At 45.2% G+C, this 25,451-nt stretch overlaps 1 protein-coding gene across 1 annotated transcript in view; it reads left to right on the top strand.

The window, feature by feature from the left end:
* Window positions 1–25,451, top strand: part of Eya2 (EYA transcriptional coactivator and phosphatase 2) — a 151,378-nt gene that overhangs the window by 72,197 nt on the left and 53,730 nt on the right. Inside the window, exons 6-8 of the mRNA XM_013518289.1 lie at window positions 517–694; window positions 9,849–9,991; window positions 15,963–16,046. Coding sequence (XP_013373743.1) covers window positions 517–694; window positions 9,849–9,991; window positions 15,963–16,046 — 405 coding nt within the window. The remainder of the gene's footprint in view (window positions 1–516; window positions 695–9,848; window positions 9,992–15,962; window positions 16,047–25,451) is intronic.

The raw sequence follows: 25,451 nt of genomic DNA, 5'->3' as shown, positions 1-25,451 counted from the left end.
CCAGGACACTCTGTCAAGGCCACACCTTCACTCTTTGGGGCCACCTCCTGACCTCCAGAAAAGGGCAAGCAGGAAGTGACAGGGAATTAAGTTTCCTGGGAGACCTGTCAAGGCAGATTGCAACTGGTGTGTAAGCACCCACGCCAGGCCCTTGGAGAGGCAAGTCTGAGATGTGTGTTTCACACTATCTCAGTTGTTTCCCGGTGCCAGCGGCTCTGCCCGCCCCCTGGAGAAGCCATCTGGGGCAGGGCTGCCTTGCCTTTCTCCCTTGGTGGGCGGTCTCACCTCCTTCTCCCCTCCTGCTGTCTCCTGTACCTTCCAAATGTGCTCCTGCTCTTGAATTCTTTGACTTCGCCTTCTGCTGGGAAGACCAAACTGCAGACAGTGCCTGCCCTTGGAGAGTTTTCATCCTAATGGGGCCGAAGGACAGAGGAACAGGGCTGATGGGGCCCCGGCCCTGACAGGCTTCCTCACTCATATCCTTGGGGGGCTTTGTTCTGTTTTTTCTCTTCCCAGGACTATCCTTCTTACCCCGGCTTCCCGCAGAGCCAGTACCCCCAGTATTACAGCTCGTCCTACAACCCTCCTTACGTCCCGGCCAGCAGCATCTGCCCTTCACCCTTGTCCACGTCCACCTACGTCCTCCAGGAGGCGTCCCACAGTGTCCTCAACCAGACCTCCGAGCCACCGGCCGGTGCGTATTTCTTTTTTTATTTTTTATTTTTTATTTTTATTAGTACACATTTGCAGTACATAACGGTCACGTTCATTGTGGAGAATTGGTACAAGCAAGTAACCCTTCTTAAATCCTTTTACCTCCCCTTCCCCTCTCCTCCCCTGGTCTCCCTCCATCTCTTCATCCCCCACCGCTTTGCAAAAGATCTAGCTCCCCGTTTCCTATGTCTGTCTTTTATTTCACTCTTTAAATTTACACTTTGGGTTTCTCACGTAAGAGACCCAGCGTTCCAAGTCATCTTTGTTGGGCAGTTGTGGCTGGAGTCTGAAAGGACCTGCATATAGGTTTCCCTGGAATAAACTGCTTCCCCAGGGGCTGGGTCTGTCCCTCACATGTGTGCTGACTTCTCTCTGTCTCTCTCTCTATCTCTCTCTCTCTTTCTCTCTCTCTCTCTCCCTCTCTCTCTCTTTCTGTGTGTGTGTGTGTGTGTGTTTAATTGCATCCATGTTTAAAAGAAGAAGTTTTTACCTCAAAATTCTCATTTCTAGATTCTTTTGAAAGATCCTGCCACTTTAGCCACATTCCCAAGGAACAAAACTTAGTTAAAACTAAGCACATTTACCCCATTTCCAACACGCAGGATTCTACATCCCATCAGCTCACCTCAAGTTCATGACCTGCCCAGCCCACGTGGGCCTGAGGGTTTGTAAGCCCTGATCCAAAAGGAAAGAAAACTCATATTAAATGCCCATCTATTATGTGCTACGTGCGTCCCTGGGAGGTCTCTTTTAATAACTTATTTATATACTTACTAACAAATATTTTAAGCACGTACTGTTTTCCAAGCACTCCTTAGTTTGGGAAATTATAAATAAATAACAGCATAGACTTGCTCTTTGTAGATAGTAATCAATTGCACAAATGTATTTTCACAAACTATGATAAGGAAAGAGATAATTCTCATGAAGACGGGTTTTATATTACACATACACCTTTTTCCAAGACTAGAATGTAAGTAACTTGCTAGTAACTGGTGGCATCGGGATTTGAACCCAGGCCTGTTGGGCTGTGTAACCAGCGCTCATGCTGCTCACCAGCCATGTAGAGCTGAGGACATGTCATCTAAAATTCATGAAGGACAGAAGGCCTTTTTGATTCTCTAAAATATTAATTATATTGTATATTATGACTCAGGAGCCTCAAGAATTGTAGGTCCTTCACACAATCCCTAAGTATGTTCATTTCTAATAGCACAATTTTTGGAAACCCACTTCCCATCCACATAGTAGCCAAGACTGTTTGGCCTCAAAAAATAAAAAATCTAGTTTAAGCCAAAGAAGAAGGAGAGGGGGAAGAAGAAGAGAGGAAGGAAAAAAGGAAGAGGAGAAAAGAGAAGAGGAAGAAGAAGAGAAAGGAGGAGGAGGAAGAGAAAAAGAAGGCGGAAAAATTATTTTTAAGTACATGTAGCCAAGGTGCACAAGGGTCGAGCCTGGGTCCAGGGACTCGGTCTCTCTTCCTTCCGGTTCTGGGGCCTCCTGGGCTCATCTCACTCTAGCAGCTCCTCCACTCACATGGCCAGGATGGCGACCAGCCATGAAGGACTCAGTCCTGCCCCCAAATCCACCCCTCATAGGGACTCTCCTTCCTGACAGTTCCTGCGAGAGCCCCGCAAGCTCCCCTGGCCCAGCTCAGGTCACTGCCCATCCCCGGACCATCTCTGTGCCAGCAGAGTGGAAGGCTTGGAAGGAGCAACACACAGGTCTCACCCACAGCCACAGCTGGAGTTGGGGTCACCCCATCCCAACCTCATGGACTGGAGATGAAGGAAAGGGGGTTCCCAAAGAAACCTGAGCACCGTAACCACATGGCAGAAGCAACACCAAATGAAAAAAGAAAAAGAGAAGCTCACAGCCCTGCAGCAGCTCACACCTGGATGGTGAGCAGCTGCTTGCCGTACAGCCCATGTTCTGGCCCCTCTGCAGTCACAGACCTCAGTGGGTACTTCCTGAGAGACTGGCTTGCCATCCTGTGGAGCTGCCCCTTCCTCTACAGACCTGCTGGGCACATGGCTTCTCTCTGAAGAGATTCTGTGAGCTTGTCAGTGTTACATCACATGGCAGCAACAACCAGAAGGTGCAGATGCAAAGTGGCATCACTGAGAGTTGTTCGTTTGTGTTCTTTTCTGACACCTACTAACACCCTGCAGCTTCGTGGAAGCTGAGCTGGTGTTATGGTTTGTGTCTGGATGTCCCCCCAAAGCCTCATGCGGTCATGGGGCAGGCTTCTAGAGTTTATGATTGATTCATGGTCCAACGTTGGAATTACGGGTGTGAGTGCTACACTTGCCCTGGGGCGGGTAGTTTGCATACAGTGTAAGGGAGGGAAAGAGGCTGCTTGCTGCCACTCCTCTCTTTTTGCTCTTGTTGCTTTTATTATTTTCCGCTGCCATGAACGGTTGCCCTCTGCCATGTGCCACTCTGCCTTGGAGCCAGCCAAGTATGGACTGAAACTTCCACAAACTGTGAGCTAAATAAACCTTTCCTTCCTTAATTCTAGGTGTCAGGTATTTTGTCTCAGCAATGAGAGAAAAGCAACCAAGACAGCTGGCCTGATGTTGTGTGGACCTCCATTCGTATTTATTGGGCGATGGTTAGAAGAAGAACAATAGGGAAGACCCACCTTTTCTGTTCCTGAGGTTCTCAACGTGGCTGCTGTGGGGGGTGTTCTTGAGTTGATGACAAATGGAGACAACATGGCCAAGCATTTTTAAGTCAACTTTTGAGAAAGTTTAGGGCTAGAGCGTTGACTTTGGTCATTGTGACTTCATCCCAGAGGATTTAGTGAGCACACAGTATCTATTTGGCAACTTCCAAATCAGTCTCTTTGAAGAATATGAAGTCTGACAAAACTCTCTTCTTCATAACCCTGAATTATCTTTGGCCACCTTGCTTTTCAGAATGTGGTCTCTACAGACTGGGTTCAGAAAAGGAAAAAAGCAAAACCCTCATGAGAAACTAGGGCAGAGAGGAACTGTAAGCAGGAACACTTTGCGTAGGTGCTGCTCTGCACCCGTAGTCTGAGGGTGAACAGGCCTCCGAAGACTTCCTTCCTCCTCCCAGGAATGTGGGCTACGTGCCTCGGTCGTCTTTGCTCCCCACCAGGAGCAAATGTAAGGGTTCACTGGGTCTCTTTGAAATGTGTCTTTATTGTTTCCCCCGTTCTTCATTTATCTGTTGGTCTAAGGGCCAGTTGTACGTGGTTGAGATGGCTTTTACTAGGTGTCCAACAAGTCCACATAAAATCTGGAGACATAAATAATTGTCAGCTCTAACAGAGGTCTCTGGCCTCTCTCCCCCAGTGACTGTTACAAGGGAAGGACGTGTAGGTATGCCTGTGTGTGCGGCACACACACACACACACACACACACTCACGCCCACTTTTAAAGTTCCCCATAAAAACTCCACTTTTGAAATGATCCAGGATGCTGTCTGGTGATTGCTTCCAAGCCACAGAGGCCGGTATGGCGCGTGTACACTGAGACAGGCAGAGCCCACACACTCTGTGTCACCTGGAGAGGGCGTCTTGATGCTGTCCCCACTCCCCCCAAGCCCCCAAGGAACGCTGCGCTGACAAATGACATCAGCACGGGTCCTCAGTGTGCAGGTGACAGCAGGGCAGTTGCCAGCAGAGACGGAAAAATCTGAACACCTTTTATTGCTGGAGAGAAAAAACACCTCTAGTCATTGCTTAAGGCTTTGTCCTTTTTGCATATTTAAATGTATGCAAGTTCTCTAAAAAGAAGCTGGAGGATTTTTTTTTAACATTTTAGATCATCTCGCTCAACCAGTAGGAGTGTAGAAGACTCCTCCATACACTTGGGCAGCATCTAACAAAATTAAAAATGCATGCGCCCTTGAGCCCAACCCTTCTGCATCTAAGAATTGATAAACTCCCGTGAAGATACAAACACTTAAGAAATGTTTATGCTAGCATCATCACTGCAAAAGACAAGAACAACCTGAATACACATTCGTAGGAACCAGGTCAGATACACAACAGAGTTGTGCCGGTGGGCAACTGCACAGCCTTTAAAAAGTGATGCAGAGGGCGAGAGGTAGAGGTCAGTATGGAAAAGCAAGAGGCAGAGTTGCATGTAAAAGATGAGCCTGCATCTCACTCAAGTTTAGGTTAATACCTGCGTGTTATGGTTTAGATGGAGAGTGTGGCCCAAGGCTTCACGTGCTTAGAGGCGCGGCTTTTGCCAAGTGATTGGATCGTAGGGGCGCTGTAGCTGACTTGCTGTTAGGGGCAGAGTCTGACCAGAAGAAGCTGGTCACTGTCTCCTCCCTTCACCTTGTGCTTCCTGGCCACCATGCTGTGAGCAGCCTCCCTGCACTGTGCCCCTCTGCCATGCTGTTTGTGCCTCAGAGCCAGCCTACCACGGACTGTACCCATGAACCAAAATAAACTTCTCCTCCTATAAGTTGTGGGTGTTGAGTGTTTTGTTCCGGCAACAAGAAAGAGGCTAAGACACTCTATTTGTGTAGGAAATTTCTGGATAAATGCAAAAGCAACTGCTAACAGTCATTTTCTCTGGAAAGTAGAGCAGGATCTGGAATAAAAGGGAAAGACTACAGGTAGCAGACTCTATAGGAAGCTCCAACCAGCAGCAGCAAATACACATTCTTTTCTGGAGCACATGGGATGTTTGCCGAGGCAGGCTCTTACTTTGGAGCATAAAACAAGTTTTTGTCCATTTAAAAGGATTCAAGGCTTACAGAGTATGTTCTCTGACAACAGTGGAATTGAATTAGTAGTAAATAACAGATATTTCTGGAAAATTCCCACTACTTGAAAACTAAATAACACACTTCTACCTAACATATAGATCAAAGAAGAAATCAAAGAGAAATTAAATGGTACTTCAAGCTGAGTGAAAATCAAACCACAACTTATCAAAATTTATGGAGTGTCATGAAAGCAGTGCATAAAGGGAAATGTACAGCACTAAAGGCCGAAGTTAGAAAAGAAGAAAGATTATAAAGACTTAATCTTCCACCCAACTCATCCTATAAGGCTAGCATTATCCTGATACCAAAGCCAGGCAAAGACACTGTAAGAAAACTGTGGGCTAATATGCCTCATAAGCATAGATAAAAATTTTCTGAAGAAGATGGTAGCAAACTAAGTCCAAAAACCTATTTAAAAGGCTAATACATCACAACCCAGCAGAGTTCATCCCAGGGATGCAAATTTGGTTGAAAATTTTATATTCAATTTATATTATTTTCAATATTAACAAGTTGCAGATTATATTAATAAATACCAAAGAAAGTATTTGACAAATCCATCATCTATTCCCAAACTAAAAGTAGACAATAAAGGGGTACTTCTTTTATCAGAAAAGCACATGTTATAGACTGAATGTTTGGCCTCTACCACTCCCGAAATTCGTAAGTGAAGCTCTAATCATCAGTGTGATGCTATAGGGCAAGGGTTAGGTCATGAAAGTAGCGCTCTTGAGAATAGGATTAGTGCCTTTATGAGAAGAAGAGAGGAGGGGAGGGGAGGGGAGGGGAGCAGAGGAGGGGAGAGAAGGGGAGGGGAACTCTCCACGTGATGATATCACAAGTACACATCCACTTATAAGCCAAAAAGAGAGCCCTTGCCAGGAATCAGATCAGCTGGCACTTCATCTCAGACTTTCAACCTCCAGAACCAAACAAACTTCTATTGTTTAAGCCATACCGTCTATGGTATTTTTATTACAGAAGACTAAACAGATCAAATAGCTACCAAAACCCACAACTATCCCCCCAAAATCAAACTAAGACAAAGAGGGCCACTTTCACCACATCTGTTACACTCTTCTAGAGGCTCTAGCTAGTACAGTAAGACAAGAAAAAAAAAAAAAAAAACTAAATGCATCTGTGTTTAAAAAGAAGAATACTGCATGACCTCACTGGTATGGGGAATCTAAAAAATGTGGAACTCATAGAACAGAGCAGAATGGTGTTTACCGGAGGCTGGGGTCGGGGGGTGCTCCTAGGAAGATTTCAATCAAAAGATACGGTATTTCAGTTTGATAGGAGAAATAAATTGCAATAGGGTGACTATAGTTAACAACAGTACATTGAATACTGGAAATTGCTAAGAAAGTAGGTTTCTTTAATGTTTAAACTTTTATTAGCACATACTTGCCATGCACAGTGATTCCATGTACCATGGGGAGTTGGCATATGTACCCAACATGGCTTCCATCCTTTTATGTTCCCTTCCTCTCCCTTCCCTCCCCTCCCTCCATCTCTTGGTCCTCTTCCCATTGGCTAAAGAGCTAGCTCTCTGTTTACTATCATCTCTCCTATATTTATCTCTTTAAATTATTTATACTTTAGGTTTCTCAATAAGAGAAACCATGTGATAGTTAAACTGATGTGTCTGATTTATTTCACTTACCATTATGGTCTCAAGGTGCATCCATCTTCTTACAAATGCCTCAGGTTTATCCTTTGTGGCCAAGTAATACTCCATGGTGTATAAATACCATATTTCCTTTATGCGTTCATCTCTTGATGCACATATAAGCCACTTCCAAGATTTAACTACTGTGAGTTGACCTATGAACATGAGTATGCGTGTATCGCTGTAATATGATGTCTCTGACTCTTTTAGGAACATAGCTAGAAGGAGAATAGCTAGGTCAAATGGAATTTCTAGTTCTAGTTTTCTGAGATCTCTCCATGCTGATTTCCATAGTGGTGGAGCCCATTTACATTCTCATCAACAATGTAAAAGGGCTTCTTTTCTCCCATAGAAGAACATAGATTTTATGTGTTCTTACCACAAAAAATAAGTATATAAAGTAATAGATAAGTTGATTAGTGTGATGTTAGTTGCTCCAGTGTACACATATATCAAAACATCGTGTTATACACTACAAGAATATAATTTGGAGGGGGTTTTTTGATTGCTTTTTTTTTCTTTTTTGGTACCAGAAATCAAACTCAGGACCTTGCACTTTCCAAGCAGGCGCTTGTGCCACTGGGCTATCTCCCCAGCCCCCAAAATATAATTTTTATTGGTCAATATTTAAAAATCATCATATCTGTCTTAACTGTTCTACAAGGTTGTTGAAGATTCCAAAAACTATGTGCTTTGCATGTTAGTAAGTGATGTACAAAAATAAATAATGCTTCTGGAGATATATTTAAGAACTCACTTTAACTAAAATAATAAAATACAATGCTTTTCATCTAAAGATATAACTAGGTTGACTTAATCTTTTTTATTTTGTTTCATGTTTTGTTTTGTTTTCTGCAGTCATGGTGATTGAACCCAGAGCCTTACATATACTAGGCATTTCCGATCTACCACCAAGCTAGATCCCCAGCCCCCCCAAATCTTTTATGTAATAAAAGAAGCAAAGCTTCATGAAATAAAATGACATGATCACCTATGTAGAAAATCTGATGGAGTTCATGAAAAAGCTACTAGAACTAAAACATTCTAAATCACAGTGTTAGTGTCGTGGGACATTAAATGAATATATAGAACTCCTATGTCTGTATAGGGACATAACAATGGGAAATAGACTATATTTAAATTCTTCTTACAATAGCATCAAAAAATATGAACTACATAAGGTTAAATCTGACAGAAGGTAGATGAGATTTACACTGTATGAAAATCGCCACGAGGCTGGGCGTGGTGGTGCACACCTGTAATCCCAGCACTCAGAAGGTTGAGGCAGGAGGATCACTTTGAGTTTGAGACCAGCCTGCTCTACAAAGTGAGTTCAAGGCCAGCCTGAACTGCATAGTGAAACCTTGTCTCAGAAAGACAAAAAAAAATTGAAAATTTCCAACAGAAGTTGGAAAAGCCATTAATAAATGGAGATATTCACAGATCACAAAGGGATGAGCTTTGATATGCATTAGCAGGACAGAATCTCAAGACAGTTACACTGAGCAGAGAAGCCAGACATCTTAGTGTGGATTTGCCCCTTTTTAAAATATTTGCTTGGTCTTTAGTGAAGGCAACAATTTTTCTCTAAGCCCCAATATCCTTAAAAGACCAAGTGATTCAGGTTGAACCTTAGTGCACTGCTGTCCAGCCTCTACAAGTTTAGAAAAAATTCTTTCTCCTGGAGAAAGTGTCTGCTAGCTCACTGCTTGGGAATGCTGAGCTCTAAAACTGTTGGGGACTTGGAGAATTCTGAGCCATCCTGACAACTCAAAAATCACATCTTTCCTTATTATGTCCTTAGTCTGCTAAGAAGTTTTATAGATATTAAATAAACAAAGTTGACTCCCTTGGGTTTCGGAGGGAAATAGTCTTTCCTGCATAGGAAAAAGAAGCTGTCCTTTGCCAAGTACTTTTAGAGAAAGGCATTTCCCCCTGATGATCCCAAAACTGAAGATTACAGCAGGCGAGGTGGAGGCTGCAGGATGCACTTGGGAGCTAAAACAAGCAATTGGAAAGCAAGAAAGTGGGAGGGGATGTCCTCGAAGCCTCCTGCTGGTTCAGGGTTTTGTCATTCTTTAGTGACAAGAACAGGCCCAAGTTTGGCACTAATTTATTTGTAGGACATAGCAGGCAAGTCCAGTGACCTCACTAAGCCTGAGTTCTCTCATTAGTTAGCCAGAGATGGTAATATGTAATAAAAAGCCATGTATTTAAACCAAGTATGGTAACGCATGCCTGTAATCCCAGCACTGGGGAAGCTGAGGCAGGGGGAATCACCGAAAGTTCAAGGCCAGCCTGAGTTATGTAGCCAGACTCTGTCTGAAAAATAGAAAACTAAAATAAAATTAAAATACATGTATTTAAATTTGTGTACTTAAAGAACACCACAGCTTTGGTGGAGGCACTGGGACTGGAACAGGGAGAATGCTTCCTGCTAGTCTGAGGGCAGTGAGGCAGTTGTCCAAGGACACCAGGATGTGTCCCCCGTTGTCTGCTTTACAAATCTGTATTCGACCATGGAAAGTCATAAATGAGTGTTCTGAATGAGCAACTGAGGAGCAGTTTCAATTCTATGATGTTGGGCCTCCATACTGGAGTTAGACAAGGCTGGTGTGACAGGAGTTAGGCAGGGCTGGTGTGACAGCTCCTGGAGGCAGACACCACCAGCCAAGCTTCTGATTTGTCTACCATTCCCTTTCATTTCAGGTGACTACAACACACACAACGGACCCTCCACGCCCGCCAAAGAGGGAGACACAGACAGGCCACACCGGGCCCCTGACGGGAAGCTCCGGGGCAGGTCAAAGAGGAGCAGCGACCCGTCCCCGGCAAGTGACAATGAGATCGAGGTAATCCCAAGGGCCTATGTTGACTGGTGAACTCTGTGAGTGTGGTTCAAGCAAGGGGGCAAGGGCAGCGCTATTCCTGAAGGTGGTCATCGGGAAAGGAGTGCTGGAAGGGAAAGTTAGGAGGAGTGAGGCTGGTCACACTGGAGCGCTGGCCAGCGGGGATGGTGCATCTCAGAGTTTGGCCGCATCAGCATCTCCAGGGGGTTGCTGGCCCCACTCAAAGCATCCAATTCAGCAGATTCAGGACAGAGCCTGACAATTCCCCATGGGATGCTGACATCCTGGGTTGGAGTCCTTACCCAAGAGTCCCTGGTAAAGAAAAGGATGGGTAAGGGCCTTCAGCTGAATTAGGTTCTTACCCCTCGTGACATGCCAGAGAACTCATGATGCTCTGTGAAATGCAGCCAGGTATGCTGGCACAAACCTGTAACCCTAACACTCGGGAGGCTGAGGCAGGGGGATCACTGTGAGTTCAAGGCCAGCCTAGGCTACATAAGCAAGTTCAAGGCCAGTCTGGGATATGTAGTGAAACCCTCAAAAAAAATACAGATCCTGGGCTTCTTCCCCAGGTGAAGCTCCTCTGGAAGTAGTTTTAAAAGTTAAACTTATCCACCCAGAGGCAGCCCAAATCCTTTCATGGTTCTAGCATCTCAGGCAGTGGACTTCACCCTGGTGCGCACCAAATCACTTGCAGAACTTGGAGAACCATCAATTCTCAAGCTGCACCCCAGGCCCAGTCAGGCTTGCTGAAGGTAGCATCTAGGCACCCACATTTTTAAAACTCCATGGTCATTCCAGTGTACAGTCCAGGCTGAAAACAGCTGGTCTGATGGATACTCTAATATTTGTTATTTAAAAAAAAAAGCAAATGTAGGATGCCTAATCAGACGCTGAAATTCCCCCCAAAACAGCCTTCGTGGGGGAGGACACCAGTGGGGACATATGCATAACGGATGCCCAAACAGATATAAGTGACCACGATCTATCAAGGGAGGAAAATGAGCAAATTCACAGGTTTGTACTTCTTCACAAAAAAAGTAGTCAGTGGTTGGCCAGAGTGTACCTCAGTACAGATAGCAGTGGCCAAGCCTGGGTCAAAGCCAGGCAATTCAAACATCACCATCTCTTCCTATTTATAATCCCAGGCAGTTTGTGCAGCAGCTACAAAGCTGAACCATAAGATCAAACACATGAAGAAATACCATCTTCGTCATTGCTTCAAAGTCAATGAAATTTTGCCTCTGAGTTCCCACTGTATCAGGGTGATAGGAAATCCCACCTCATTACCAGCATTTGTCCCCTCTCAGAATTTCATGTGAACCTCAGGATTCAAGGAATCTCAGGATTCAAGGGATCTCAGAAAATCAAAGAGCTTCAGAAGTCCAGCGAGGCTGCCTTCCTCAAGGTCAAAGCCCACAGTGGTCAGTGAAAGTCCAGCCACTTGCTGGACTCCATGCCCTACACCAGCTGAGAACCTTGGAGCCTTAGCTAAGATCCTTTGGTTGAAACCAATAGAAACCAGTTCTGAATACAAAGCAAAACAGAACTTCCTGGGAGGGAAGGACAGGGACAGGAGGCCACAAAGCCAGGGTCAGAAGGAAGCACCAAAGGCAGTGTACCCTTCAGGATGCCTGCCCAGCCAAACAGCAAGCCACTGTATGTCCTAGGACCACTTCACTCAATGTCAGGTTCAAGGGGACAGCATTCCCTGGGCCTGGCATGGGTCCTGTTCTTGCCCCTTGATTGAAAGCTCAGCTGAGACAGCCCACAGGAGTAGAAGAAACCAAGATGCTCTTGTCAGAAGACTGGGGATGGATGCTGGGGGACCCAGGCCACAGATGCCCACTACTGAGGCATCTGGTATTCAGCCAGCATTCACTAGAATGGCTGAAGGTATTGGTGGCCGGTGCAGACACTGATCATCCTAGAAGGTATTATGTACAGACAGCACACTTATCCTCTGTGATTGGTCAACCTGCCGAAGTTCACCAGCTGCCTTTACTACCCCAGGGCACTGCCACAGAGCAAGTGTTCCTACTGTTGCAAGGACCATTCCCAGCCCAAAGCATTCCGCTCTTGCTTTTCCCTTGTTTTAGAGGTTGTTTGTTTGTTTCTTGGTTTGGGTTTTTTTAAAAAAGCATAGCCTCTCACTATCCAGGCCAGCTTCAAACCCTCAGGGCTCAAGCGACCCTCCTGCCCCAGTCCCCTGAGTGGTGGGGACTATAAGCGTGCACCCCCAAGCCCGCCTTCACTGTTAAAGCCACCCCTTTCCCAGATCGAGGAGACCCCACACAATCCCTTCTGTGGGCTGAGGCTTTTGCAAAAGGTGGGGAGGAATCAGCTGGCTTTGGGTTGTCTTTGCTCCCCGCTCTCCTGCATTCCTGAGGGTCTCTACCAGCTTGCTGCTGGAGAGCTGTAGAAAACTCAGAAGACAGCACATGCATTAATATTTTCTCCCTGCTAAATGTAGTAGCCTAACAGGGCTTCTGCTCCTGGTAGGGGACAGTGGGACTGCAGAGACATTTTCCATGAAGCGGAGCAGGAGGCAGGAGCGTTGTGGCATGGAAGTTGGGGATTATAGGGTGAGGTTATTCTGGAAACATCTGCTTCTTGGCCCCAGCGTAAGTACCACTGGGCGAGAACAGTCAGAAAGGTGTGAGCTGCGCTGCTCTTCTGGACTTAATGTCAGCGGGGCGGCTTTGCCTGGGTCGCACCTCTTAAGTCTTTCGCGGTTTTGTTAATGACCAAAGCCCATGGGAGAGAAATTACATCCAAGTGGAAAGGAGGAAAATTTTGAGTGTGTATTAGTTAAAATCCTTCAGCTGCAGGTGCCAGAAACTGACCTGAGCTTGCTTAAGTGAAAAACCAGAAATTTGTCTCAGGAACCAGAGACCCTCTTAGAACTCGAGGGCAGCTCAAAACAGTGCCAAGCAGACACTGCCACCGGCCTGGGAGACCGGGCAGGGAATCACGTTCCTGCCTTCCCTCCCCACACGCCGCACTCTGCTCCCAGCGGAAACCAGGACCACCTTTGACCCTCTGTCCTTCTCTATGATTTGGATTCTCTTTCCTTCAGATCACATGGCCAAACTGGGCCGCCAACAGCTCCCCAAAAATGACTTCCTTTGTAAGCACCAATTTTAAGTTCTCCCCTAACAAGGTCTCTGACACATGTGGGGTTAGGAACCCACTCTGGTCCAAGTTGTGGCAGCTTAGGGAGCAGAGCCACCACATAATGGCAGCAGGAATGTGTCCCCTGGGAGTCGAGGGTTGGGGGGTAGAGGCGGGGTGGGGAGGAGAAAGGCAGAATGCCTTCTTTAAAGGGGAGGTGACTGATAAATGAACGGAGCCTGCCCCAAAATTTGAAAACATTCATTAGTTTTTTTAATCCTATAACTATGATTTCTAAATTAAACTGATCCAGCTCATGTAGTTCAGATAAATCAGAGCAGCGTATTGAACTATAAAAGGCCTCCTCAAAAGCAGTGGTTTTCAAACATTTTTTACCAAGATCCAGAATAAGAAGCACATTTACTATCGTGACCCAACACATCCATGCACATGGATATAACTGGACCCAAAAAAATCTATGAAACAACATTCAGTTCTACTAGTTGCTTCAAAAACCTCTGTACTAGAGAACCTGAGATGCTAACCTGTGTTCTTCATTCTAGGTACCCCGCTTTACTTTTTTTTTTTCCCCCCCGCTTTACTTTTAAGGGCATAGCAAACGCCACTGTGCTAATACAGCCACTGGCCTCAGAGTTTAAAGGGGGCCCGTTCACAGTGGCAGACTGAGTAGGTATATTTGCTCCCTTCTCAGCACCAGCCACAGAGACTAAAAAAGGAAAAAAAGTTCCTTTGTTCTTAAAAATAATGATCACCAGGAAAGTGAGGAAAAACAACAGAATGAAAAATAGAAGCCCAAATAAATAAATGGGAGAAATGAGAACTAAAATAATTTAAAAAAAGAAAAGAACTTAGAAAAAATCTCGTCATCTTCTTGTAAAAATTCAAAAAGATTTTACATCTATAAAATAAGAACTGGAGGCTATTGGGAAAAGAATATTCAAAACAAAATACAGTTACGGTAATTTTTAAATGAGAAAACAGGCTAGAAGAGGAAGTTTAATAATTACTCAGAACACAGATCAAAAAGACAAACTTACAGAAAGTATGGCTTAGAAGGAGAAACCCTATCAATCCAAAAGGCATAATTTAAAGATTAGAAATTCTGGGCCGGGGATATAGCTCAGCAAAACAAGTGTCTGATTCCCGGTACAAAAAAAAAAAAAAAAAAAAACTATTAGAAATTCCAGGAAAAGAAAACAATAATACAGATAAATCAAATGTAATATTTAAAGATAAAAATAAAAAATTGTCAGAGATGGAGGAAGATACAAGTCATTGGATTGACAATGCTCAAGTGCTGAACAGTGTGAATGAAAAGAAATACCACACCTAGGTGTATCCTCATGGGACTTCAGGATACCAGGTAAAACCCTGGAAGGAAAAGAAGCCAAAAACTACAAGGACTAAGGATCAATGAAAGATCGGATTTTTCCTCCATGACCCACAAATCCTCTAGAAGATAATGGAAGAATTATCAAAGACATAGAGGGCATTATTTTCCAATTGGAAGTCTCTACCCAGAGAAACATGAAGAAAATAAAGTTAGCACATCCGCAAAAATTCAGGGAGATTGCTTTTCATGCACCCAGTCAAAAAAGGCAACTTAAGGATATACTCAGGAAAACTAAACAGAGATGAGGGCGGGGAGACAGGGAGCCTGGGAATCCAGGTAGGAGTAGATCCCACTCAGAAACGTAGTGAAGGGAAATCGCTACATTGGAGCATTCTATCACTGAGGATGAATATCTTTGATACAGAGAGTATGGCTAAATATGAGATTAGAATGAAAGCACATTCGCTGAACAAGAAAAAATAAATGCAGTCAATAAACTCCAACAGAAACAAGTAGTTATACCAGCCAAATGTGGTTCATTTATGAAAACACTGAGATGTGGCATTATTTTGATCAGGATAGAGCATGACTGACAGAGTACCTGTGTCCTTAGCGGTAGGGGCGTTCTCCTTAGAGTGGGTGTGGGGCTGTGAGGTTGAACACACGGAGGGGACAGTAAAATATGTTTGGCTCTGCAGTGAATAATCACAGGTTGCAAATATTTTTTTATTAGTGACCAACCTTTAAAACCAACAGGCAGACAGAGCACAGAAGACTTAATCATAGTTACAAAACCATGCATACAAACTAGTCGACCGCAATTGACAAGACAAAAGTAAAGCTGAAGCCAGTGAATACCAGAGAAAACAGGAGGCAGGGGGTTCACACCGAGTTTACTATTTCAGCCCCGGGAGGATTCCAAAGCGGAGAGCCTTGGTAGTAGAGGGGTTCACGTGTGTGAAAAAAGTAAGCTTCCTGAAAACAAGGGAGGCTCCCACGAGCTAAACCCTCATCTTTCAGACAGTGCTGTCAAATGACACCATCAAGTTGTTGGCAAATCAGTGAGTAAAGAGAAATGTGCTCTTTAGCATTAGGAAAGTAATTGCAAGACTTGCTAAAAACAGAAATGGCTAGAAATAGTTGGGCTTATGGTAAGCAGCAAATTAAAATGGTAGTATTTCATGTTGTCAAGTGAGTTATATGATTTTTATTGTTGTTTTTGGCCTGAACGCCTCCTTTTCTGAGTTTTTATGTGGAAGGCAAGCACAGGCTTCTTGGTTCTGGCATCTGTGGGGTTGATAGGAGCCCAGAACTTGGCCATCAGAGCACACTTTCCATAGATGAGGTTGGACGGGGATTCACAAGGCATTGGAGTCACATGTTTTATAACTTAAAGATAATGTGTTTCAAGACTTCTTTTCCTCCGAGGGAATTAATTTCTGCAGACATTAAGTCAGATGCAAGCGAGCCCATTCGTCTCCATTCTCTTCCTCTCTTTCATCGCAGCGTGTCTTCGTGTGGGACTTGGATGAGACAATAATTATTTTTCACTCCTTACTCACGGGGACTTTTGCGTCCAGATACGGGAAGGTAAGAATCGATTTTGTATCTTTCTCTTTTCTTTTTTTCCACATGACTGTTGATCCAGCCGGTTTGCCCTGGGAATTGTGGGGGCAGATAATGAGACAGCTTCTCCAACAAAAGCTGCCCCTTTTGGTCATCCCGGGTTTGAAACCGCCTGTGAGATTTTCCTTTGACATGTGAAAATTTAATTTGCTTCCCCTTCTTTTTTTTTGGTACCGGGAATTGAACTCAGGACCCTGTGCTTGCCAGGCAGGCGCTTGTGCCACTGAGCTATATCCCCGGCCCTTGCTTCCCCTTCTATTGTCTCCTACGTCTTCCCGTCGGACACATGAAGCAACCACCATGTACTTGGTAGCATACAAACCCGTCCGTTGTTTTTGGTGGTCCCCTGCCCTTGAGGGCAAGGATGCCCTGTAGCCACAAGCGGTAATGCGGTAAAAAAAAAAAAACAAAGGAAATGGTTTTCTTCTTCCCTGTTATCTTAGTATCTACAGCAAATGATTTTAACTTTCTTTCCTTTTTTCTGAGAGCAGGGAGAGGCATTGTCCTCTCCAACATGGGTCTTAGTGACAGCTTTGCAAATTATGTTCCGGAACCATCCAGTTAGAATTCTGGGCCAGTGGTAGGCGCTGATTTGTGGTGAATGGAAGAGATTTGATACCACCTTCATAGTGCAATAATGAACCCCAGTGCTCAAAGCATTTGACTTAGCCAAGTCCTGACATTTCATCCCAAAGACTTCTTCACGGAGTACAGGTGGATGCCCTAGACATCTGCCGTCTCTTCAGGGGGACACATGGGGGCAGAGAGTGGCACTTAAGAGGACAGCCTAGCGATCATCTGCTCAGAGGTGAGTGACCCATGGGCAGCTGCTTCCACGCCCGGGTGGGAACCCTGAGACTTGCCAGCACCTGGAAAATATTTCTGTTTCTGTTTAGAGACCAGGAATATGATTTGACATCACCTCATGGCTTTTCCAGCTGCTCATGGTTTTTATGGGGGTCATAACAAGCTGGATGTGTAATTAGCAGGATAGATTTATTGTCTGCCATTTCGTTGTAAAGGATATAAAAATGGTGTTGGTGGTGCAGAAATTTCTCGCTGCGTAGGAATGCCATTAATGCGTCTAGCAGCGCCTGCGGGAACCCCCCGCACGCATGTTTGGGCTGTGCGTGGCTTAGGTGAGAGCTGTGCAGACTCCAGAGCAGGCACAGCAACTATCGCCAGCAGGTGGGCTTCCCCAGGGGCCTCCCGGTGCACTGCCCACTACATCAGGCTGTTCTATGGCTGTCCCGTCCACCCCGGTAAAGTCAACGTGCAGAGAAATGTTACTTTGTTCTTCTTGCCTTTCAAAGTGGCCACTTGTGAAGTTCTATATAGCTCTGGGCAACTCGCTTCTTATGCATCAGGAAGGACCTGGTGACCCTGGGTATGCCCTTTGTGTATGTGTCCTCCCATTGCTCCTTAAACCCAAGTGGGTGGGGGGGAACCGCAGGAAAAGGACACAGTCCAGAGCTCCTTACCAGTCCCATGTCCCTGGCCCATGTCATTTCTCATCACCAGCCACTCTTCTGCATCCTAACCACTGTCACCCCAGCTTGGCTTCCTGTCTGGTCTCGCAACTTTGGCTGCTTCCCCTTCCAGCACTTGGTGGCATTACTGCACTGCTGGCAAGTCACCGTGGCTTCCCCCTTGCCAGACCTCACACCAACCTGGTCACCCGCCCCTCCTTAGCCGCATTTCCACTACCTGCCCTGGGCAGCTTGCTGTTCTGAACCGGCCACATCGTGTCCCTTCTTAGCTGGCTTCCTCAGAGATAGATCCTGAGACAGTGAGTGAGTGTGATTGGCTTATTTGGGAGGTGACCCTTGGAAGCCCAGGGTGCAGAGTGGGAAAGTGAGGCAGAGAAGGAAGCGGACCACTGCAGGCTGCATGAACAGTGCTGTGGGAAGTGGGACCTCAGGCTGTGTGGAACAGGCCTGGGAGCTGAGCCACTATCGGGTTAATTAACCCTTAATTATTGCAAGCTGATCAGGCCCACAATCTTCCAAACGAGTGGACAGCAAAGGCTTAAATAAATGAGACAAATGAAATGATTTCAGGGCTCCAGGAGGGTCCAACTCTCTTACAGCATTCGAGATTCTCTGGGTTAAGACAAAGACTTCTCTGGGCAGCCCAGAGAAGTTTATTTATTTGGTTTACAAACAAAGGAGAGGGATACTCAAAAAACTGTGGGAATCTGAGCAGGACCTTGGGAGAATTTTCCCAAGTAGTAAATTATGTCAATCAGGAGAACTACCTTATCTTTAGGTTGGTATTTATTGTAGTAGTGCGGAAACCTCAGCTATAGTCTCCTTTAAATTAATTGGGGTTGGAGCCAGATGTCCTCAGCTGTGGCCTTATCTTGTCCTTTGAGGCATGACAGCTTCACAGGCCAATACAGGCCTCAGGGTGACCAGTGACTCACAGAGGTTCACTTACTATGAGTCCACTGCCCGTCTTCAGACATGGTGCCTAAGCTTCGGACAACTCACAAGTAAACATGGAAAGCCAGTTGCTTATATTAAATCCTGCTCAGAGGCACTATGTAGTGGTCTCCAACAAGCCACCCAGAGCCTGAGGGAGGTGGGATATTTATCCAAAAATCCCCTTCCATTGTGGGCTGAGGGCTTCCTCCGGGGTACGCCCTGTACTTCTGACCTGATCCCACGAAAGCCCTGAGGTAGGGAATCCCAGTGCTCACTGTAGAAGGCCCTACGTGGGCAGAAGTGACTGCAGCTGAGGAGACATGAAAAGGGGCATGCTGGAAGCCTTTGCTATGACCTAGAATATTCTAGAATTTTTTTACAGGATTGAATTGTACTTATTTTTCAAGATTTTTTTTTTTTTTGAGATAAGGCCTTGCTATGTTGCACAGTCTGTTCTTGAACTCGTGAACTCAAGCAACCCTCCAGCTTCAGCTTCCATGAGGAGCAGGACTGCTGGTGTTCATTACTGCACCCCACTTTAGTTCTCATTTTTACTGCTGCTGTCCTAAGAACCCGTTTGTAACCGTTTCCTTCCACCTGAACCGCGTCTCTCCCCACCACCCGCCCCCCCCCCCGTGGTTTTGCGCTGTCTGCTTCCCCTGTAGACTAGAAGCACCATGAAGGCAGGGACTGTGAACATTTGCCTTCCCGGACAAGCTCAGTGCTGGGAAGACTTGCTCAATTGATATTTGTTGAATGAATGAGTCAAAACAACCGCTTAGATTGTAAAGCTTCAGGAGGATGGGGACTTCTTTATTTCCTGTTTTGTTATTGCTTTATATGCAGGGAATAGAATGGTGCTTCCTACTTAGTAGGTGTCAAGTAAATATTTGTTAAGCAAAGGAAGGAAAGAAGGAAAATAGTATCAAAACAGAAATTCCTGACTGGAGGCTCCCAGCCAAATTCAGCCTGCAGATATTTTTGTTTGGCCCCCAGAGTGTTTGAAAAAATGTGAATTTGTCGCCAACATTTTAAAATCAGGAGATTGCACAGACCAAAACAATCTAGATTTCCAGCTCTTCTTGAAAAATTAGGAAATCTGGCAATCTTGCATTCCCATGTGGCAGCAATCAGCGGGAGCTGAGTGGCGACTACCCCCGTGAGGAGGGACTCACGTTCTTGGTTCCATCACGACCCCCCCCGGCCCATTTAGCCAGCTTATAGGAAGGACTCTCTGGTCCCACTGGTGTCCGAGCTTCAACATCTGTCCTAGAATAAACAGTCCCACAGAAGGTCAGAACTGTTGTATACAATCAGTCATCATACATAGGAGAAACAGAAGTTCAGGAGGAGTAAGATGATCTGAGAGAGTGAGAGTCAGACCCAGGCTCATCTGCCCTCTCACGTGCTCTCTGGACATCTTCATTAGTCTTCTAGAATCTTCTAACTTCCTCTTCTAGCTCTGAGGTAAGATTCTAGTATTTTTTTCTTTGCTAAGTCCAACAACCTTCAAGAGGCCCAAAATAACAAGACTGACAGTCCAGATATGAGCATGCAGGTTCCAAGGCTGCTAAGCATCACCAGGGACCTTCAGTCCTGTTCTCTGCTATCCCCAAAGTTAACCCTCACTGGCAAGATGAGTCACAGCTCACCCTGTGCATGCATCCTAACCAGTAAGAAGGGAGAACATGAAAAGGAAAGTCGTGCCTCTTTTTTATTTTTACTTTTTGTCCTTCTTTTTTAAGGGCCAGACCCAGAAGTTGCATATCACTTCTGCTTGCATCCCACTGGCTGGAATTGGTCACATGATCATAACTAGCTGCAAGGGAGTCTGTGAAATATAGTCTTTATTTGGGCACTCATGTGCTCAATTAAAATGGAAGAACTCTATTACAAAGAGAGGAAGAAAGGAAGAGTAGATAGTGGAGGATGGTTTTCAGTTTCCAGCCTAGAATACCATACATTAAGAAGAAGAATGAAATAGAAAAGTAATGGGGGGAAATAAAATCAGTTCTATTTGTGAGGTCTGAAGACAACTAAGCAGATTTGTGAGTCTGAAACTTCAGAGAGAGATCTGAGCTACACCGCTCAACCTTGAAGTCAGAGAAGTATGAAGAGCCTCCAGAAGCATGAACCCTGTTTTGCAGAGTAACTGAGGCCCAGAAAGATTATTATTCATCATAGAACTAAACTTCATGGTCTCAACTTCTGGTCACATCTCTTTCTCTCTGTATTTCTGCAGCAGCTAGAACTGTGTGAAGGTACAGAACACCAAAGCCACAGAGGGAATTAATCAGATTGTGACACTTGTAAAACTCCAGGATATCTAGGATTCAGGTCTGGCTGGATGTAAGAGTTTCTCAGGTCATCCTGCATTCCTCAGCCAGCTTTTCTCATGTGCCCATTCCTTCTCAACAATTGCAACTCAAAGCAGGAGCTTCTGCTTCCCAAGATCCTGCACAGCTTCTAGGCCTGAATCTCATTATCCCAAATTAAATCACATGCCCATCCATACAACAACCTCTGCAGCTTTCACTGACCAGCCTGGACCACTAGCCTACTCTTGCCAGGCACTGTAGTATACACTTATAATCCTAGCTAGTCAGGAGGCTGAGGCAAGAGGATCTCAAGTTCAATGCTAGCCTGGGCAATTTAGTGAGGCTATGTCTCAAAATAATAAAAATACTAATAGAAAGGGCTGGGGATGTAACTTAGGGATAGATTGTCTAGCACGTATGAGGCCCTGGGCCCCATCCCCAATACGGTAAAGAAAAAAGAGAAGGGAGGGGAGGTCCTGGTATGGAGGAAGTGGTGGAGGAGCAGATCAGCTCCATCTCCACCAAAAGAGCTGAGTGGAGAGGGGTGATCCCTCAAAGAAACCAAAGTGCTCTTCCCAGAGGGGAGTGAAGATCATAGGTGTTCAGTGAGGTCAAGACCCACCCTGTCCATCCATGTCAAGGACCAGCACTTCATTGTTTTCCATCATTGGGTGGAGCACTGGCAGGAGGCAGAAATCCTAGCAATTATAGTTCTAGCAAGAGAGGATTTGCTGTTTACTTGGGGAAATCAGACCAAGAGAGCTAAAATTATTAAGGAATGATTCAAAACAGGGTGTTTGAACCTTAAAACAGAAACTGGACTCTATTCCTGTTCCCAATCAGAGGATGTACTGCTGGAGGCTGTCATCTCTCAACTTCCTTTCCATCTCCTCCTCCCCAAGGCTTAGAGCCAGAGCATCCCTTTGGTAGCTGTATCTCCCATAAGATACAGCTTGCTTTTACAAGCATCTCGCAGATGCATTAAAAATTCCCCAGAGAACTGGAGCAACCAGCAGTTGCGCCTCCTTCCACCTTCCTCCTTCCTCCTCATGGTCTCTGAACTCTAGTTTTTCTAGCAAGGTGAGGCAAGCACAAAGTGGTCAGGTGCTTTTGCCTGTGGTCGGGAACAGATTGTACCCCGGGTTCATCAACATTCTTCCCACAATTCAGTAAGGCTGTGTCTTCATTATGTTTTTCATTGCTGACACAAAATATGTGACACCCAAAGGTAAAGGAGGCTTATTTATTTGGGTCACAGTTTGTAAAGGTTTCAGTCCACAGTTGGCTGGCTCTAAGGCACCTTTGGCAATGTAGAGGGGCATTGCAAAGGAGAAACAGTCCATGGCAGGGCAGACAGTCAACAGCAAGCAGCAGAGGAGCACAGGAGCAGCAGCAGCAAGCCTGCTTTTGTATTTCATCCAAGCTACCCAAGCTTTGGCTGGTGCCACCCAAAAGTAGGGTGGGGCACCGTTAATCCCAGCATCACACCCTAGATCCACCCAGCTCTGATAAGCCCCATCTATGATTGCATGAGGCTATGGGGTATATCTAGATACAAACTATAAAAGGCTGCCTCAGCCCTCCTTGTGGGACTTGCTTTCCAGGTAGCTCAGGGCCAACTCTAGGACAGCAATGCCACTTACTGCTGTTTATCACCACTTTGTTGAGCTACAGTCTGCATCTCATTCATTTAGCCATTTAATCTTTACCCATTCATGTATTCACAGTTGTACAATCATTACCACTAATTTTAGAACATCTTCATCACTCCTCTCCAGCCCCTCATATCCTGGTATTCACCTCCCAGTTTCCCTCTTCCCAGCCCTAACTACTTATCTGCTTTCTGTCTCTGTAGACTTGCCTCTTCTGGGTCTCTTGTACAAATGGACTCATACAATGTGTGATTCATCTGTGATGTATCATGTGTCAGTACTTTGTGAACTTGTATGGACGTGGGATCTTCCATTGTATGGATATGCTGTATTTTGTCTACCGTTTTCTCTGTCAGTCAATGGATAGATGAAGTTCTGGAAGTTACGTAGAAGGCTGCTATAAACATTTACAGACAGTGTTTTTTATGGACACGACTTTCAGTTCTTTTAGGTATACCCCTCAGAGTGGAGCTGCTAGGTGTAGCAATCTAAGGGTAGCAATCAGACATGCCAGGCTGGTTTCCAAAGTGGCTGCACCCTTTTATATTCCCATCAACAATGCACAATAGTTCCAGTTTCTCCACATCCTCGCCAACATTTGTCACTGTCTAACTTTGGCAGCAGACTCCTTCAAGTAAGTGTGACATGACATCTCATTGTGGTTTTGAATGGTATTCCCCTAATAACTGATATCGTATTGACAAACGACTAGTGGTGTTTTCATGTGCCATTTTCACTAACCATTTGCACATTTTCTTTAGAAAAATATCTGTTTGAATCCTTTGTCCACTTGCTAATTGGACTTGTCTTTTTATTGGTTTACTTGTCTTTTTATTGTTGAATTGTGAAGATCTTTATATGTTCTAGACACCAAACAGTTACCAGATATGTGATTTGCAGGTACTTTCCCCCATTTGATGGGTTTTTCACTTTATTGGTGGTGTTCTTTAAAGTACCAAGTTCTTCATTTTGATGAAGTCTGATTTATATATATATATATATATATATATATCTTTTTTCTCACCTGTGTTTTTTGTGTCCTGTGTAGAAACTATTGCCTAATCCTGCTATGCTTTCTTCTAAGAATTTTGTCACTTTAGCTCTTACAGTTAAGTCCATGATCCACTTTGAGTGAGGTGGGGTCCAGCCCCACTTTCCCATGTGATGATCTCTGACCAGGGCCATTGGTTAAAAAGACTTTTCTTTCCACATGGCATTGTCTCAGCACCAGGTCAAAAACAAACTGACCATGTATGTAAAGTGTCCACTTCTGGACTCTCACTCTCTGCCACTGATGTGTATGTCTGTCCATCGGACAGGACCACCCTATCTTATTACTATAGCTTTCTAGTCAGATTTGAAATTGGGAAGTTGAAATCCCCCAGCTTTATTTTTAGGAACAAAGTTTTAACCTTTATAAACGGCATCTCCATTAGGTTTATCTTTGTGCTTTCCACGGGGCCTTTGCACTTGCTCTTTCCCTGCTGGGAGAGCCCATTTCCCTGTTTTCTCTGCACTCTTGCCTTATTTCACTTAGGAATCTAGGCCAGGAATATAGCTCAGCGGCACAAGCGCCTGTCTGGCAAGCACAAGGTCCTGAGTTTGATTCCCAGTACAAAAATTTCAGGAATTTGTCCAGTGCTCCCTCAGCAGACAAGCTTCTCACCACCAATAGTTATTTTTTGTCCCCTCCCTGCATCCCAACATGCACATTTGAATGGAAACAAGTTCCAGGGCAGAAATTTAAGTGGGTGTCAGAAATGGAGTCATCAATATAATTATAGTTTAAAGCAATTATTGTAAAAACAAAAATTAATGCCAACAAATGATAATGAGAGGAAGTCAAAATGTAAACAAAGGTAAATTGTTGATTTCGCAGCCCTGCACCACTGTGGCATAAGCAGTAACCCCAACCCACATGGCTGTTAAATCTCCAAGAACAAGTTTACGAGTGTGACCATGACAGCCGCAGATCAGTCACAAGGGGGCTTTATATAGAGTCATGGTTTCTATTGTAGGCTTTTATTAACTTTTTCCACTTGATTAAAACACGGGGAAATGTTTTGATAAGTATACGTAGGGGTCCTGTTTTCCCCTTGCCTTGGGCCACACGGCTCAGCCTGGCACTGACAAGTACCCAGGAGGTCGCTCCCAGCTGCAGCCCAGGGGCTGGCACGGAGCCTGGCACACCATAGATGCCCCCCAGCTGCCCATTGACGATATGAACGTTCTCAAAGAAATTTTCTCAGTGTTTGTATCTGAGCAATCTCAAGCCCTACAAGGTGTGGGAAATGGAGTCTGGGTTTTCTGCAATGCGGTGTAACTTCGAGGCCAAGCGAAGACTGGCTTCCTTCTCCTCCTTCCCGAGGAGTCAGACTTCTCGGGGGAGAACGTGTGGACCTCACGTCCTCTGTCCTCTCAGGATGCTGCTGAGACCCGTCTGCTTCCTGTCCCCCAGGGCCCCCAGAAGCCCTTCAGGTCTGGTGGCATCCAGAAACTGAGTGAGACTGGCTGTGGCCGTATCTGCCTGACCCTGGCCCAGATGGTCCCACACACAGACAGCAGCATACGGTCCTCTCGTATATTGATGCAGGGTCAAGGAGGCTCTAGAAATTCCCTTCACCTCAGCAGACTTCCGCTGTTGGAAACCAGGGAAGGTGCTAGGCATGGTGGCACACGACGGTAATCCCAGCCTCTGAGAGAGAAAATCACAAATCTGAGTCCAGCCTAGACAACTTAGTGGAACTTGTCTCAAAACTTTAAAAAAAAAAAAAGCTGGGGATATAGCTCAGCGGTAGAGTGCCCTTGGGTTCAATCCCTACCACTGAAAAAAATACATGTCCGTGGTTTTAAAATAAATTCAGCTGCTTATACAGGTACACACTTGTAATCATAGCTACTAAGGAGGCTGAGGCAGGAGAATCATAAGATCTAGGCCAGCCTGGACAATATGGCAAGAGCTGTCAAAAGGGA

Source organism: Chinchilla lanigera, unplaced genomic scaffold (assembly GCF_000276665.1).
Source record: "Chinchilla lanigera isolate Chin_1 unplaced genomic scaffold, ChiLan1.0 scaffold00044, whole genome shotgun sequence".
Classification (NCBI taxonomy): Eukaryota; Metazoa; Chordata; class Mammalia; order Rodentia; family Chinchillidae; genus Chinchilla; species Chinchilla lanigera.
This window is presented reverse-complemented; position numbering and strand designations above follow the sequence as displayed.